General features: G+C 35.4%; 1 protein-coding gene across 10 annotated transcripts in view; it reads right to left on the bottom strand.

Moving 5' to 3' along the window:
* abr (ABR activator of RhoGEF and GTPase) overlaps positions 1-19051 on the bottom strand; it is a 338299-nt gene that overhangs the window by 136368 nt on the left and 182880 nt on the right. For all 10 annotated transcript variants that reach the window (XR_015490409.1, XR_015490412.1, XR_015490411.1 and 7 more), the window contains 6 exon segments: positions 10722-10774; positions 9040-9180; positions 7650-7771; positions 4911-5079; positions 3684-3806; positions 1322-1397 (listed from right to left, as the gene is read on the bottom strand). Coding sequence is in view for 7 of the 10 variants with exons in the window: in NM_001368694.1 (NP_001355623.1) it covers positions 1322-1397; positions 3684-3806; positions 4911-5079; positions 7650-7771; positions 9040-9180; positions 10722-10774 (684 nt within the window). In the remaining 3 variants the exon portion in view is untranslated.

The raw sequence follows: 19051 nt of genomic DNA, 5'->3' as shown, positions 1-19051 counted from the left end.
TCATATTTTCAGATTTTTCATAGTTAATGTATTAATTCCGGTACATTTACCATAAACTGACACATCAACCATTTGGTCACTATTTTAGAAACTATGGGATGTGTTGAAAAACAAAATGTATTGTGTGTGATAACTAGTGACATTAGCAGTTAAGAAATGCAATCGAATTTTTTATTGGTGGGGAAGTTAAATGGTTATGGAAAAACTCATTCATTCATTTTCTTGTCGGCTTAGTCCCTTTATTAATCTGGGGTCGCCACAGCGGAATGAACCCCCAACTTATCCAGCAAGTTTTTACGCAGCGGATGCCCTTCCAGCCGCAACCCATCTCTGGGAAACATCCACACACACATTCACACACACACACATACACTACAGACAATTTAGCCTACCCAATTCACCTGTACCGCACGTCTTTGGACTGTAAGGGAAACCGGAGCACCCGGAGGAAACCCACGCGAAGGCAGGGGGAACATGCAAACTCCACACAGAAACGCCAACTGAGCCGATGTTCGAACCAGTGACCTTCTTGCTGTGAGGTGACAGCTCTACCTACTGCGCCACTGCCTCGCCAGGAAAAACTCATTTTGGCATATTATTTCTCAAAACAAGAATTTTTTTTTATTGTCTAAAAAAAGCTTCTTGATTTAAGAATTTGTAGATAGAAACAAGACAAAAACAATAAGTAGGATTTTTCTTTTTCTTTTCTTTTCTTTCTTTCTTTTTTTTTTTTTTTTGCAGTGTAGCAGTTGTGGAAATTTTTAAAGATTAAAGTGCATAATAAATTGATTGTTTTTTCCCTAAAAAAGTGTATTTGCTTCTCCAACTTTCTGGTTTAATTCTTGACCACAACCAATAACTAAGACGTTTAGCTCAATAAAGTACTATTTTGCTACTTATCATTAATTAGTAAAGTAGTAGAGGTTTAGGTATTGGGTTGGATTAGGGATGTAGAATAAAAATATACTTAATAAATAAAACAATATCTTAATAAACTGGTAATAAACCAGTAGTAAAAAGTGGCACTTAAATTAAAGTGCAAACAAAATTCACAAATAAATTAATATTACCTAAGATTTCAGCACTGCATTTTCAGTAGTATGATGCTCTTTGATATACTCATAGAATTATTCAATATTACATTTTGCAAATAATAATAGAAAACAATAATAATCCTGCAAAACAAGGCCCTCTAGTGGAGACCTATAGATTTAAACACTGAGCAGTACTGGAGTGGCTTATGGATTGTGTCATTTTGTAATAATAACGTGCCACTGTAGTGGAGAACAATTCTGTCTTTAAATAGGACAAGTCATCTAACCTTTCTTCTGCAGTTTCTGAATGCTTTCCCTCCATTCCGACCTCTCATAATCTGAGGACAGCAGGAACAGGTAGCTCTGAACAGAGCGAGGAGAGAGAGAGAGAGAGAAAAACAGTGAGTTTAAGAATAACAACGTCTCCCTCTATTGGTAAGCCATGAACAACAAAAGTACAACCATAAAGTAAGATAATTCATTTTTTCTTTTCCTTTCTATCATTCATTCATTCATTCATTCATTCATTCATTCATCTATTTATTTATTACCCTCAATCTTTTTTGTTTTGTTGTTTCTATTTGTGCACTTTTGTAACACCAACTTTATATCGGTGTCTCATTTCAGAGGCTGCATCTTCTGAAGGATGCATTTGAAGGGCACTGCGTCATGACAAAGGCTGTCTCATATCAAAAAAATTGAAAGCTCCTTCAAATCCAGCCTCAAAATGTGTCCTTAGTTTCCCAGGTAATGGGTGATCCCAAGATTCATTGTGCACTGTTAACAGCAGGACGTTTTTAAAAGAAAACTCCGGATTAAATGTATAAATTAGGTTTCATTTAGCTTGGATATTTAAACACATGTTAAAACGCAAAAAATGTATGACATGTTTTATTAAAAGGTGATTTTATAGACTGTTTACATTTTTATGTGTACATGTATGGATCAAAGGAAATATATTTTCAGCTTTTGTAAATCTTGCTTTGCCTTCAGATCATTTAAAATTTTAAAGATCAATACAAATTTTATTACAGCTTATTAACGGCAGCTAGGTGACGAGATCTGTTTCTGTAGACTAGATCATCTCATTTTAAAACACTCAGCTTGTGTGGATTTCGAAGGACTCACCTTTGAAGTCTGCATCCTTCGGAGGATGCAGCCTCTGAAATGAGACGTAGCTTATATTCATGGGATTTTTGAATATGCAATTATGGTTAATTTTATTGTTAATAATAATAATATTAATAATAATAATAATATTAATACATTCATTCATTTTCTTTTTGGCTTGGTCCCTTTATTAATCTGTGGTCGCCACAGTGGAATAAATGGGATGCCTTTTCAGCTGCAATCCATCACTGGGAAAAAAATTTTATAAATAAAAAAAAACATAAATAATAATGATAATAATAATAATAATAAATAATAATAATAATAATAATAAAGTAAGATATAGTTCACACAAAAAATGAAAATCGGATGTTAATTCACTCATTCTGAGCTCGTTCAGGGCATTGGTGGCCTTTTCTTCAGAAGAACATGAACATTTTTTTAACTAAATTTGTAACAGTTGGCATTGGTGACTCATAAAATGCTTTAAGTTTGAAAATAACAATGTATACTATGACACATTGTATTAAATTGGGACTTTGTTAAGTGAACCAATAAGTCTGTGTATGAAACTGAACATTATTTACAGCGTTATTACCTATAATCCACAGCCTTGGCAATTTGGAGTGTGTTTCCTGCCGCATAATGAGAGATGCAAACTTTAGCTAGCACTGTTTATGTACTGAGGGGGTAGGAGAGATGATGTATTGCTCATGAAAATGAACCAAACTTATCTTGCATATTGCAACCTTTATAATAAAGTAAGATTATGTTTGTGTATATATGCTCCAGACTGATGCAAATGTGTTCAGGGGCATTTGCAGAGGCTGTGGAGTAAATCTAATATAATGTATACATAATGGTTGGTTCCTTTAGAGAATGATTGTTTTGCTTTATAAGGAAAATACACTTGTATTTTGTTTTGCCTGTACATGTTTTTTTTTTAAGGAATATGTGATGGCAGTCATTTTTATTTATTTATTTTTGCTTCATTTTTATTTATTTATTTATTTATTTATTTATTTATTTATTTATTCATTCATGTATTCGTTCGTTTGTTCATTCATTCGTTTATTTAATAATATTAATTATTATTTTTATTCCCTCATCTGCAAGTAGTTAAATTTTTGGAGAAGGGGTTGTTCTGTAAAAATTAATTAATTAATTAATTAATTACAAATAAATAAAATAAATAGATTAATAAGAAGATGAAAAAAGTCAATAACATCTTGGATGGCTTGAGGGTGAGTAAATTTAAGGCGCAGTATGTAATTTTCAACACTAGAGGGTGCGTATTGACAACCAACAAAGGCAAAATGTGATGAGGTCATGACTGAGTGTGGAATCATGGAAGTTGTCGTCTTCATTACATCCTATATTTGTAACTTATTTCAAAGGTCTTTTATGAATTGTCTCCAGAGATGTAGCGAGTTGACTAGAATAGCCCATCATACATCCCAGAGATCATGCAAAGTCAACAATCACACTATATCTCACAGATAACACCATGGTAAATCAAATGGTTTTGTGATGTGGTACCTTGCCGTGTTTGTTGTGGATGCGGAATGGGATGGTGGGGGAGTTTAACAGCAAACAAGACTCCTGCTCGTTCATCTTCTTCCTGAGACGATCCACATTCCGGCTCTGACCCTTCTGCGCTTTCTGTTCACACACAAATCAGTCTGATATTAGTGTAAAATAAGCAAATTACAAGTCTTATGTAAAAACAGAGGAGCTAGCATGAGACGGCAGAGATCAAGACTGGAATCAGCAATCTGCATTTCAATCTGAGAAACTTCCTGCTCTGATTAGTTCTCTCTTTCCTTCTTATTCTCAAGCGTTATTCTTAGATACTCAAATGAAGGAAGCAAGAGAACAGAGCAAAATCACTGCTGTAGACTGAAATCAACTGTTCTCTGTGTGCATGCAAGTCTGAAAATGCTTCTATTTGCCATTTTAGATTTTTCAAATGGACTACATAAACACTATCATTCAAAATTATTCTTTATTGTTATGGAAAGAAGTCTCGTCTTCGCATCAAGGCTGCACTTATTTGATCAAAAACACAATAATGCAAAATACAATGTCATTTTTTTTTAAATAACTGTTTGATTTGTGAATATATTTGAAATTTAATTTATTCCTGTGATTCAAAGCCAAAATTACAGCATCATCACATCACAAATATGTCAGGTTTATGATCATTTGTTCATTCATTCAATCATTAATTTTCCTTCAGCTTAGTCACTTTATTAATCAGGGCTCGCCACAGCGGAATGAACCACCAACTTATCCAGCATATGTTTTACACAGCAGATGCCCTTCCAGCCGCAACCCAGTACTGGGAAACACCCATACACACTCATTCACACACTCATTCACACACACACACACACACACACACACACACACACACACACACACACACACACACACACACACACACATATATATATTACGGCCAAGTTATTTATTCAATTCTGATCGTTTTATTTGCCACAAACATTTGGAGATCATGAATTGCAATTATAGATAGATAGATAGATAGATAGATAGATAGATAGATAGATAGATAGATAGATAGATAGATAGATAGATAGATAGATAGATAGATAGATAGATAGATAGATAGATAGATAGATAGAAAGATAGATACTATATAAGCTAAATATAAGCAAATGTCTTTGCAAATACCACTAATATGTCCCCTGGTTTAATAACAACAGAAGGTTATTATACATTTGTTATAAGTCAGACAGTCTGTACCTTCTCTTTCTGGATCTCGCTCTTGATGGAGGATATCTTGATCTTCATCTCCTCGATCTCGTGCTCGGCAAGCGTCTGAACGTGCGGGAGAGAATCCGACTCGTCCAGTGTCTGAAAGCTCAGATCAGCCAGAGGAATGTACCATTTACACTCATACTGCTGATGCCGCCTGAGAAACACACACACAAACACAGATCGTTTAACTGATTTTAATTTTACAAATACTAAAAGTCTAAGTGTATTTGTTTATTTATTTATTAAGCATATACTGTAGTTTATTTTTATATTAGAGATGAACAATATTGGAATTTTGTCCATTTTTGAGAAGCCATTTTCCCCTCCTTTTGGCCAGTAGTCAATGTCAATATTTCTATTCCATATAAGCTTTAAATAAAATCAAACGTATCAAATTTTAAAAATTATTTATGTACATTTTAAATTGCAAACAGTGTTTAGGATTAATAGAGCAGATATTAAATAAAACTGCCTTTGATTAGTGGCTGTCAAAGAACCCCTTTTCATAAATTCTGACAAATCAATTCAATTGAAAGTTCTATTACATACCTTCACATTTTTTTTGTGTGTGTTTTACTTTCATTTTACTAGTCCAAGAATTGCAGTGCCCCCATATGAATCAACTGTCTAACAGGGTGGGCATTAAGACCTGAAGGAAGCTGTTAGTGCTAAATAAACTGCAGAAAGTGTTGGACTATTGACTGTTAGTAAATAACTTACTGACATGGATTCCATTTGTACGCACATTCAGAGTTTTGAGTCAGCAATCGGAAACAATGATTCTAAATCACCATACAGTTAATAATTCACCTCAAGAACAAGCAGACTGCTGACTTAATCTTACTTCTAGCACTCCTAGTAGACATTTAAAGTTAGGGTTCATATTCAACACCATCTTATTGGTAAGGCATATCAAGAGAATTTACCATATTAGGCCTATGCCATTACGATAATTTGTATAAATACCGTTTTCAAAGAGTCTCACAAAATCTTCTTTTCGAAGATTTTGTCTTTCTAAACACTTTCTTTTCAAGAGCCTGCTCTGCTCTGCTCTGCTCTGATTGGTCTAAGCTTTCTCAGTAGTCTGTGACTGTGCACACTGCAGGACAGTAACAATGGTGTAAATATTAGTGATCTGATTAGGCAAATTTAGAAGAACTTGTTAAACAACCTGAGTCTCCATCGCTGACTGGATATCTTAAATAAATAATGCTAAATGTATGAAATAAATAAATAGACAAACAAAATAAAAAATAAAAAAATAATTAAACCTTAAACAAAACTTACAACAAAACTAAAAACTAAACCTAAACCAAACTAAACTAAACTTAAAACAAAAGAAAAACTAAACTAAATGTATCCAAAATTAAAACTTAAAACAAAACTTAAAACTGAACCCCAAACAAAACTTTTTAAAACTTAAACTAAATATAAACAAAAACAAAAACAAAACAAAACCGAAACTAAACTAAGTGCAAACCAAATTAAAACTAAACTTAAAACAATAGAAAATCTAAAATATACTATACTAAATTAAACGTAAACTAAAACTAAGCCCAACTAAACTTAAAACAAAAACAAAACAAAATTAAACTAATCAAAACTTAAAACTAAACGTAAAAAAACCTAAACTAAACTCAAAAAAAAAACTAAACTAAACTAAACGTAAACCAAAACAAAAACCAATACTAACCAAAGTAAACGGAAACAAAAACTAAAACAAAACAAAATTTAAATTAAGACTAAACAAAAAACTAAAAACTAAACCTCAAACAAAACTATTCAAAACTTAAAACTAAACGAAATGCGTAAAAACAAATCTAAACTAAACTAAACAAAAAACAAAAGAAAAACTAAACTAAACGTAAACCAAAACAAAAACTAACCAAATCAAACTAAAAACGTAAAAAATTAAACTAAACTAAACCAAACCAAACTAAAACTAACCAAATTAAATTAAATTGATGGCTTCAAATTGACCTCATGATTGGTGATGTGAATCAATATCGGCCAATACTGCTTCTGAGCCTCATGATCAGCACAACTATTAGATTAACGACAGATTACCTATATTATTAGTAGACTACCTAATTCACTCCGCTTTATGTGCTGCTCTGGTCATATGTAAAAAAATAAGTAGGGTAAAACTTTATTTTGATGGTCCATTTGAGTATTAGTAAACTGTTGCTTAATGCCTGCTTTCACTACTCCTTCAACAGACATTTAACTGTTTAGAAGAAACCTTGCAGGTACTGTACATGGCAACCCTAACTCCAACCCTAACCCCAACCTAACAGTCTGCTTATAATCTAATGAGAATTAGTTTGCATAGATGCAATGTAACCTAAATTCAACAAACAAACCATCAAAATAAAGTGTGACCAAAGTTGCTGCGTCCATGGTCTTCAATATGTGTATTATTAGTAGACACTCACAAAATTTCTACTCTTTTGGAAATCTCAGCCTACATATGTGATGCTCTTAAGGGCAGATTGTATAAGCACAGAGCTGCATCAGGTTAACAGCAGCGATCATTCAATATTACAGTGTATTTGTCTTAGCCACCATAAAAAGAAGTATGACAAATGAGGTTGCAGCACTGCACCCTCGAAACACTCCATCCAACACACACCAGCCGGTACAGTGATGAATGCATGGGTGGACTCAACATAAAATAAAAGAGAAAGTGAGTGTGTGTGAGTAAGTGTGTGTCCATGATCATACCCAACTGCGGTCTTTTTCATCTTGGCGCAGAGCAGAAGGTCTGTGAAGAGGAAGACATGACGGAGTTTACGCGTTCCCTCCGACACCTCCACCAGGAAGCCGTCCTTCACCAGCTGACGAGCCTGACGGAGACAAAAACACCCGCTTTTTACTTCCTGTGGACTCAACAGAGCCATCAGACGGCAAAGGTTAAATGATCATAGACACTGTTGTGGTCTGTCGAAAAACTATTTTAGTTCAAATAAGGGGGATGAATGAAAGCGAGGTGGAGATTGTGCTGATGTACAGATTTGTATGATTTTGAGATACTGAGCTTCAAAGTTTTTGGATTCCATTTATCAAGCAGTGTACGTGTAACACTTGTTTTTAAAATAAAAAGTCTTAAAATGTAAACTATGGAACCAGATTAGTCTCAAAAGAAATTCACACAAAAGACACGATGTACACATGCGTAGCCAAATTCACATGCATAAAACCAAATTCACGTGCGTAAAATATTTATTTGTATTCACAAAAAAATTTCACGTGCACAAAATAAAAATACATTTTCATAAAATACGTTTCACAAATGCAAAACACCATTTGCAAATGTGTAGGAGTGTACAAAAACTTTTGAATGTTTAAAACTTGCGAGTTCATCCTGAATGAGAATGTGCAAATCCTCTTTCACGTACGACTCCCCCTGGATACGTGTGTGTGTATTTTTGAGACTTTCCTGCCAGAGTCAGGACTACTCGTACCTTTCAGCCAATCAGATGAGAGCTGTATTCAATAAAACCAACTCTGCGCTTCTTTTGCGTAGACTATTAATCCCCAGCATGGCGAACGGAGAAAGCAGCAGTCACACTTTTTTTTTAAATTTATTTATTTATTTGACCATATCTTCACTCTTTTTATCCATTATTTTGCCGCAGCTTTGCTTTTCTTACTTATTGTCCAGCATTGCAGCGCCATTGTGGTCCAGTCAATAACATTTTGACAAAAATGTCAGATAAAACCTTATAATTTTAAGGTGACAATATGGCTGATGCAACTGATATGGCACTATGAAACTGATGCAACTCCCATATGCACTGTCAAATGCTGGGTTCCAGAAACAGTTCGGAACAAGTAAAAAGTGTTTGTTCTGTTATTTCTTCATTTTTGGGTGAACTTTTCCTTTAAAAATTGTTTAATGTCATTCAAGTTATAAAAAGTTCTTTTTAACTGACTGAAATCAAACTCTTGGTCTGATAGTTTTGGTGTTAAATAAGTGTGACTGTTGAGTTTATAAATGCCTACATATAAAAACAGGTTCTGAAACAAATGCTATTAATAAAGAAGTTGTGAAGTTATTCTTATAAAGGAACTGTCTGCCTTAAACAGACTTCATTCATAAACACAGTCGCACCTCTCCCTTTGGTGTGGTCACGGCAGTCCTGCGTGGGTCGATCTCTTCATTTATGCTGGACAGGAAGTTCTGGGATATTCTCAGAGCGTCCTGCAGTAAGGGGAAATCGGGATGATCCTTAGGAGTGTGCTTCAACAGGTCCTGAAACAGACAACATATAGTTGAAGTCACAATTATTAGCCCTTCTGTGTGTTTTGTTATATGTATTTCCAAAACAATGATTAACAAGGCAAGGATTTTTTTCACAGTATTTCCTGTAATATTTTTTTTTTTCTGGAGAAAGTCTTATTTGTTTTGCTTTAGCTAGAATAAAAGCAGTTCTTAATTTGCCTAGTTAACCTAATTAGCCTAGTTTAATTAGCATTTAAATGTCACTTTAAGCTGAATACTAGCGTCTTGAAAAATATCTAGTAAAATATTATGTACGGTCATCATGGCAGAGCTAAAAGAAATCAGTTATAAGAAATTAGTTATTAAAACTATAAAACCATGACCTGTTTGCTCATGATTATTGAGCAAGCTCATACACGACACACAAAAAGTGAAATGTAAAAATAAGGAGGCATGTGGAGATAACTCAAAATCTAAATCAAGTAATTTTAGCATGTCAAAGTCATATTTATGTGCATAAAATATATTTTCCCAACAATAAAATTGTGGCTAGTAAAAACGGTGAGTGGTTAGTAATGTTGGAAAACTACTAGCCACAGTGGCTGGTAATCAAGAAAGCTAATGTATATGTACATTAATGTACATAAGTAATGTAAATATAATGTAATGTGTATATATATTCTTTTGGTAGAGTTATGTCAAATGGACAAAAAAATAAAATATTAAATATAAAAAAAATAAAGCACATATGATAGCCTAAGATCAATCATTTTTAAGCCTTTAAAATAAAAATAAAAGTAAGATACCAAGTTGTGCCAAATGTGAACTAATTAACGTAGTAATTTATTAAATTAGTTTCACAAGATCTGACAATAAATATGGCATACCCTTTTTTTCCGAGGCACACACACACTCACTCTTTTTACAACACTAGTGCCCAAAACTTCTCATCAGTACTGTATACAGTATGTAGATGTCACATTTTGGATTGATATATAATCACAAATATTTTTAATAATTATAAGTGGACCATAAGACCAGGGCATTTTAAGATTGATTGATTAATGGATTGATTGATTTATTTAAATTTTATTTAAGATATATCAAATAGATTTTTCAGTAAAACAAACACACAAACAAACAAAAACATCTAAAGTAAAACAAAAATTACAAATGAACAATCAAAAAGTCCTTAAAATTATTGACAGAATAATAATTTTTTCTCGAGTATAGTTTTTCATAATCATTTGAGGGCAAAAACAAAGTCGCAAGTGAATTTCGATTAATTATACAGCCCTAATCGAAGGTCCATTCATCCATTTTTCGAATATTATGCAGCAGCTTGTGTTTTTCTTGGGTTTTGATTATAATATCCTTGGTGAAAACCACAACTAGAAATATAAAGACCTAATGTACAGTACATAGGTCTGACACATTGATACTGAAATTTTAATAGATTTGATAAGCCTTCCAACAAGCTTCATTATGCTGAAATATAATAGTAGACCTGACTGAATGTGCTAGTGATAATAGGTTAGTAAGTGTATATCATTGTAAATGGAGAAACTCACATGCAGGACTAGAGTGCTTCGAGTAACCCGGTCAATAGGTTTGTAGAGGAGAGCTGCAAGACAAACATGAAAAAAAAAAAAGAGTTATACAATTATCAAATATAACAGAATATCATTTTCTGTAGCATTTAAGAACTCCTTGTAAAACATTCATACTTTCAGTCATTCAGAAAGGGCAAAAAAAAAAAAAAAAAAAACTGAAGAAATGCCATTTCCTAAAGTCTATTACACGGTTGAGTGAGCAGTCAGACACTATGGATAATAGCAGCATCTCTGAGCTTCACAAACATGAGCATCCAGGACAAATGATTGCAGACGCTCAGAAGAGGCTGGGTTTCATGTCTTCAGCTCACTCTCAATAAGCTGACAGACTGAGACAGAAGCAAATGCAGATCTGTCGGCTCACAGCTGTGATTCTGAGCACTGCAGTGGGATACGAACACCACACGCATTCACTAATGGTGAAGTGTTCTGCTCCATTCAAATATTGATTTAAAGGTTGTTATACAAATGCTGCATCCGAAACCGCCTACTACTCAGTAGGTACTTCATTTGAATATAATCGTACTACTATTTGAGCAGTATGAATAGAATTCGGACATACTACATCCGCCATTTTGTCATGGCCACGTGGCCTACCAGCATCAGTTGCGTCGCTTCACTCTCATTCATGAATTCTCTCACGGGGCATTATGGGATAGCGAAGCATGCATGGGATGCACACTTCAGAATCTCGCCAGAAGTAGTAGGTTATCCGGGTACTTCTCACATACTGATTTTCGAATTCTATGAATTCGAACATACAACTTGGCTGCAGAACTCTTTACCATTAGTGAATGCATGTGGTGTTCGTATCCCACTGCAGTGCTCAGAATCACAGCTGTGAGCCGACAGATCTGCATTTGCTTCTGTCTCAGTCTGTCAGCTTATTGAGAGTGAGCTGAAGACATGAAACCCAGCCTCTTCATACTGATTTTAGCGTACTGTATAGTAGGAAAGTATGCGATTTCAAATGCAGCCAAAGTCATTGTAATTTCTTGAACATTGATTACGTCTAATGACTTTAGAAGTTAAATTGAACCAACTAAATACAGTCTTTATTAGGTACACCTGTCCAACTGCTTGTTAACGCAAATTTCTAATCAGCCAATCGCATGGCAGCAACTCAATGCATTTAGTCACGTAGACATTATTCTCAGTTAAGGGACTCCTGTGAGAGGCGTTGAGGAAAGAGTGCTGGGAGTCTCATTTCTTTGACGGCACTAGTGGGAGAATCCTGCACATTCTGCTTCACACTCACGTCTTCATCTTCTGACAGGGTCCTGTGGTGGTCCTTTCACTGTAATAGACGCAGATTCCCAGCAGTCCCTTCTCACTCATGCTCAATTCATCTAATTACAGACTTGCGTCACTGCAAAAAAAGAGCTCTCTGACAGGGCAGATTTCCCATGAGCCTCAGCAGGGCTGATGGATTACAGTAAAGAAAGAGTGGCGAGGAGAGAAGAAATAACTGAGGTCTACTAAAAGTTATTTATCAGTCAAAATCTGACTTTCTCATATGTGTTACTGTTTATTTGCATGTGGAGGGCTAGATCAGCTGAATGGACTATAATAAAGCAAACTTCATACATTTAAAAAAAGCAAATGTGTTTGGTGATTGTCCATGTGATATTTCCCAGCACAATGATTGGGGGATTGGAAGAGTGCAGTGGTTGCTCTAATGTTATGGACCATCGTAACAAAGGTTTTACTGTTATGGATCACCGTAACAAGGGTTTTACAGTTCTTTGTGGTTGCTATAGGTGGTTGCTAAGGGTTATGGCATCCTGGGTGTTCACAAAGACTATAGACTATTCACGTCGCCGCCATTTTTAAAAGCAAAATAGAGGCTGCGGTGGGAAGAAATCCGGAAGTATCGCTTGGAGTCACATAGAAATCTTGTGTACATGGCTGTGTATCTAATCAGTGAAGAGAAAGCGACAAAATGTATAATTTCACCGCCTTCCGAGTGACCAGAAGGTCCGTTCTGAAAGAATGCTGAAAATAAAAAGTGATATCGGACCTCATTCTCAGCTAAGTTCAGGGAAATGGCACTATTTAGCTAACGTTTTCTTTCCCGAACAAGTTTTAGATGACACTTATCAAACTCAAGTTAATGAACTGATTCTTTCACTATATTAGACTTGTCACCATACTAAATTTCTGTACTGAAGTTTTAAAAACAACCATTTCCCGCTAAGATTTTGGGCACTGTTGATGGTGTCTTAAACATAGCTGATTTGCCATTGTGTTCACTTGCTCAAGAGAAATGACTGTGATTGGCCGTGAAGGTCATCGTAAAGAGTGGTGACCTGATAACCTTACTTACTGGTGGAGTACTGGTGAATATTATGGCAAATCAGCTGTGTTTATGAATGCGCTCAGTGGCGCTTAAATGTTAGAGGGAAATGGACGTTTTTACAACTTCAGTGCTGGTACAACACTAATACAGACAACACGAGGATGTGCTACAGAGGACTGCACCGTTTTATCGCTCACCGGGGTTACATAAGCTGAAGCAGAGAAGCGTCCCCAGAGTGTTTCACTGGTGCCATAAACTGAAGCCAAGGAGGACACTTAAGCATATTCCTCTTAAAGAGATTATGACTTTGTTTGATGCCTAAAATGCTTTTAATTGTTTAAATGAAACTGAACTGAATGATTTTAAAGTGATGTTTACACCATATCTGCATTTTGAAATCGCGGCAACAGCTGGAGGTTTGTAGTCCACAGCATGTTGTTGCAATATTTACAGTGCTGATCCCATACTTCTGGATTTCTTCCCACCGAAGCCTCGCTTTCGATCTTTAAAATGGCGGCCCCATGAAATAAGCATATATAATTCACAAGACATGTCACACGCATAGTTTTGAATGGGGAAAAGTGTAAGGTCAAAATGTAATGTAATGTGTATTTATATAGCGCATTTATTTTGTATGGCCGTACACCCAAAGCGCTTCACAATCATGAGGGGGGGTCTCTCCACACCACCACCAGTGTGCAGCATCCACTTGGATGATGCGACGGCTGCCACAGGACAACGGCGCCAGTGCGCATATGGTGCAATATGCAATATGGTGAATAAAGCCCAGCCTAATAGTATAGGAGCTAATCATCGATCGCAATAGACTGACGTTTCACCGGGGGGGAGAAACTCAGAGCAGATGTGTGCTTTTACAACAGTTTGGTGGTCAACAAATGCATTGGAATCTCAGCAAATACTTGCTTCACAAACAAACATTAAGAAAGGTATCCACATAAAGCTTGAAATCTGTACTTTTAAATGAACCAACTGCACTTAAAAGCAAAGTTTTCTGGTTTTGTAGTCTGTATGAAACTAACGCGAGGTGCAGTCCATCCTGTCAAACACACATCACATTACAGCAACTACTCAAACGCCCACAAACTTGTAAACAAGGAGTCATTACCATTTCTGATTCACCATCAAGACCAAGTTGTGGATTACTCCAGAAAACCAGCAAGATCGGGCAATCATTATTCAAAGGATGATAAAGAGTAACAGCCATAAATGAGGTTGGTGTCATGATCTCGTTTCGCATGCGTATTAGCTTGGGGAACCAAAAAATTTGCAGAATTCGGACGTTTAGAAACTAAATTTATGCGACAGTTGTTGTTTAATTCTACTGGTTATTCAGAATATATAATGTAATCATAAGCTTGGCAAACAGCTTTGAAGAATTTGATGTTTTCCCATTCAGACAGAATGCCCGAAAATACTGCCCGAGAGGCGTTTCAAAAGATGGCCGCTGAGGGAAATGACTTGCCTTAAAGGGACTTTGGTGTTAATTAGGAAATTGCTCATCTTTTTTTCAAGTTGCTCAAGCAGTTTTTTTATTTTTTTTTGATTACCAATGTGTTCCAATGGTTGCAGGGATAATGTTAAAAGTTTTACAAATGTTACTGCGTGTTCACACCGAAGGCATCGAGAGCGTCAAAGTAGCCATAAGTTATTCATTTTCAATGAGAGCCGGCAGAGAGCAGTGCATCTTCCCCAATGTGGGCACCGAGGAGAGTTGAAATCAAGTCAACTTTATGGTAATGAGCTATGACGTGGTTCAGCAGAAAGCAATTGGAATGTAGAAGTCCAAAAAACACAGTCCTGTAAACTTTGGTTCCGACCACACTTGTTTCCAAGGGAGTTTAATTATTGCAGTCGCCGGATTTCCAATTATTTATGTTCTTTTTTACAGGGACTTAATTAAAAAAATGATTGGCCAATTACTGATGTTTATTAATGTTATATATGCTTTTTTTAAACAGGATTCCTATGCCAACTAACGACAGTACAAAACAGTATTGATGCTTCAGAATATTACACACCACAAGCAACAATTGGATCTTCTGCAGTTAAAGGAATTTGATAAAAGGCACGCAACATTGTCATACTAAAAGCAGGTTTTTAATGCGGGTATTTAAGTGATTTGCTGCAACGGCTCCTTTAAATAGAGATCAATGTAGCGAATTTTGTCGCTCTAGCCGCTGTGAAAGCAGACAGTGTTGTTGCCAGGACAGCCAAAGTGAACTTGGACACTCTCGCCATCTTCGGTGTGAATGCACAGTTAGAGATTTTACTGTACCCCTGAGCTGTTGCTACTGCTTGTTATTAATAGAACACTGTAATTCTAACTATTGTAGATCGAAAAAAAAATCCATCAACACCAATTTTATCTAGGAACTTCTTATAGCTTTATGATGGCTTTAAGTAAGAAATGTAGTGCAGGACCGTTGCAACAAGCAAAGGTTGTGCCATTCAATCACAAACTGGAAGCACATCTCAGCACAGATGTCTGCATACTAATTTGAGTCCAAGATGCCCTTCACACACTGTCCCAGAATACATTGCTCTAGATCAATACAACCACTGATTTCCCATACATTCACCCACTGCGCTGAAGAAAAGAGGAGTGAAGTTAATATTAAACAGAACAATATGAGGTAAACGGAGCAGAAGTTGATGGTGTGACTATAGACTAAATGCCCATAGATGTACAGTACACTACCTGACAAAAGTCTTGTCGCCTATCCAAGTTTTAGGAACATCAAATAATAACTTGATTTCTAGTTGATCATTTGGCATCAGAAGTGGCTTATATGAAAGGCAAAGGCCTCTAGATTGTGCTTATTTTATGAGAGATATGAGAGATATATGAGAGATATTTTATTTAAATGTCACTGTTATAATATTGAGTCTAATAATATTGCTTTAGCTCTACTGTAGAAGGGAAAAACAAACGTTAAGCACACACAAAACACTTGTGGGCTGATACCATTTGAGTCACACTTGCGCAAAACAATTATTAGTCAGTTATTTTGCTTTATAAATAAAAAAAGATTACATAACGTAGGGCCTGACCAAGAAAATATAAGATCTCTGGTTGCATTCTGTTGTATAATTATACTGTAAAAAATAAAAAAAAGTTAATTAAAAGTTTCAGTAGTTTGTGTTTTACCAAATCAAAATATGATCATCCCTTGATTTTTAATATTTAATTAGGACAGTAAGCTCTGACTTTGTTTAGACAAAAGTCTTGTCACTTAACAGAAACAATGTACAGTAGAAAATATAAAGTCATGTTGCAGTGAAAAAAGAATGAATATTGTGTATGACTCCCATGAGCTTGGAGGACTGCATCCATACATCTCTGCAATGACTCAAATCACTTATTAATAAAGTCATCAATGGCAAAGGAAGCGTTCCTGCAGGACTCCCAGAGTTCATCAAGATTCTTTGGATTCATCTTCAATGCCTCCATCCTACCCCAGACATGCTCAATAATGTTCATATCTGGTGACTGGGCTGGCCAATCCTGGGGCACCTTGACCTTCTTTGCTTTCAGAAACGTTGATGTGGAGGCTTGGAGTGCTATCCTGCTGAAGAATCTGCCCTCTCCTGTGGTTTGTAATGTAATGGGCAGCACAAATCTCTTTACTTCAAGCTGTAGATCTCGCCATCCACTCTGCAGATCTCTTGCATGCCCCCATAATGAATGTAACCCCAAACCTTGATTTTTCCTTCACCAAACTTGACTGATTTCTCTAAGAAACTTGAGTCCACGTGGGTTCCAATAGGTCTTCGGCAGTATTTGTGATGATTGGGATGTAGCAACAGATGACTCTTTGCCACTTTTCCATATGATCAACAAGTGTATATTTGTGTGTGTGTGTGTGTGTGTGTGTGTGTGTGTGTGTGTGTAGTGAGTCTGATGTTAAGGTTGTGACTGGTATGAATCATAAAAATTGTCTCAATTGGTCTCTGTCTATAACTGCCTGCTGTATTATTACAAGTACCTCTTGTGTTTTGCTTCAGTTTAAAGTATAACATAAACAATCCAGCCGTAATGGTCATAAATAAAGGAACTGAAAAGATTTTCTGATTAGCTTCGGAGTCAGACATCAAACTTTTAACTCTGAAAAACTTCCTCTTTTCCATATTTCCTCAAACCACCCACGAGTAGATGATCACAAATCACTGCAAGATGAGTGTCATTGAGAGATATTTCATTTAAATGTCACTGTTATAATATTGAGTCTAATAATATTGCTTTAGCTCTACTGTAGAAGGGAAAAACAAACGTTAAGCACACAGAAAAAACTTGTGGGCTGATACCATTTGAGTCACACTTGCGCAAAACAATTATTAGTCAGTTATTTTGCTTTATTAATAAAAAAAGATTACATAACGTAGGGCCTGACCAAGAAAATATAAGATCTGGTTGTATTCTGTTGTATAATTATACTGTAAAAAAAAAAAAAAAGTTAATTAACAGTTTCAGTAGTTTGTGTTTTCCATTTATTTACAGTTGTGAATTGCATTATGGGATGTTGATTTCTGCTCTGTCCACTTTTGATGTTGAAAATTCAACTCCACAGTTTAACAAAGTGACTTATTCACGTTATAATATTGTGAAATAATATAATGTATAAGAAATAATATATAGAGAAATAAGGCATAAGTTTCATTCATTCATTTTCATTTAGCTTAGTCCCTTTATTCATCAGGGGTCACCACAGTGGAATGAACCGCCAACTTATCCAGCATATGTTTTACACAGTGGATGTCTTTCCAGCTGCAACCCAGTACTGGGAAACATCCATACAAACTCATTCACACACATACACTACAGCCAATCTAGCTTATTCAATTCACCTTTAGCGCATGTCTTTGGACTGTGGGGGAAACCGGGGCACCTGGAGGAAACCCACGCCAACACGGGGGGAACATGCAAACTCCACACAGAAATGCCAACTGACCCAGCTGGGACTTGAATCAGCGACCTTCTTGCTGTGAGGCAACAGTTCTAACCACTGAGCCATCATGTCGCCCTTACTGGCAGTTTATTACCGGGTTTTTGTGACATACAGTAATATACAACACCATGATATTACTTTAAACAACAAAACTTTTCAAAATTAAAATGTCCCATAATGTAAATCAAAAGCATAAATAAATTGGGGGAAAAATACTAAAAACACAAATCACAAAATATGAAAACCTGTTATTTTCTAAACTGTGAAAGAAATCAGTAGTAAAATGTTAAATTATAAGCAAACTTAATACATTTCCTCAATTTAGCTTATTCTCTCATCCAGTGGGACTGACTTTAAAATGTAACTTTAGTAGAAACCAGTTTAACCTTAACATACTTTATTTAACAGTATTGTACAGTCGAAAGAACTATATTTGTTTATTTATTTATTCATTCACCCTTCACTCGTTCCAAACCTGTTTTAATAACTCTTTTTTGGTAAACACAAAAGAACAAAAAATGTTAGAAACATTAAAACCAACAGTAGAAAAAGAAAATACTATGGACGTCAATGGCTACTGGTTTTCAACATTTTTCAAAATGTCTTCTTTTGTGTTTAACAGAAGAAACCCGAACAGGTTTGAAACAAGTGAAGGAGGCCGGATTTTCATTTTGGGGTGAACTATCCCTTTAATACATGCTCTTAAAAAGTTCCTCCCTCAAAATAATACTAATTTTTTTGGAATAAATTCTGAAATAATTGGATGGAAATATGAAAACAATATATACGCAATCGGTCAAAGATTTGGGGTCAGTAGGATTTTAAAAAGTTTTAAAATAAGCTTCTCCTGCTCACCAAGGCTGCATTTATTTAATCAAAAATACAGAACAAATTGTTAAATTGTGAGATGTTATTGCACTATAAAATAACTGTTCAAAACTGGTTTATCATTTAACTGAATCATTTCAGAGTGATTTTAATGATGAATTTTCAGCTTTATTACTCTAGTCTTCAGTCACATG

The sequence above is a fragment of the Danio rerio genome, chromosome 5 (assembly GCF_052040795.2).
Source record: "Danio rerio strain M-AB ecotype USA chromosome 5, GRCz13ab, whole genome shotgun sequence".
Taxonomy (NCBI): Eukaryota; Metazoa; Chordata; class Actinopteri; order Cypriniformes; family Danionidae; genus Danio; species Danio rerio.
This window is presented reverse-complemented; position numbering and strand designations above follow the sequence as displayed.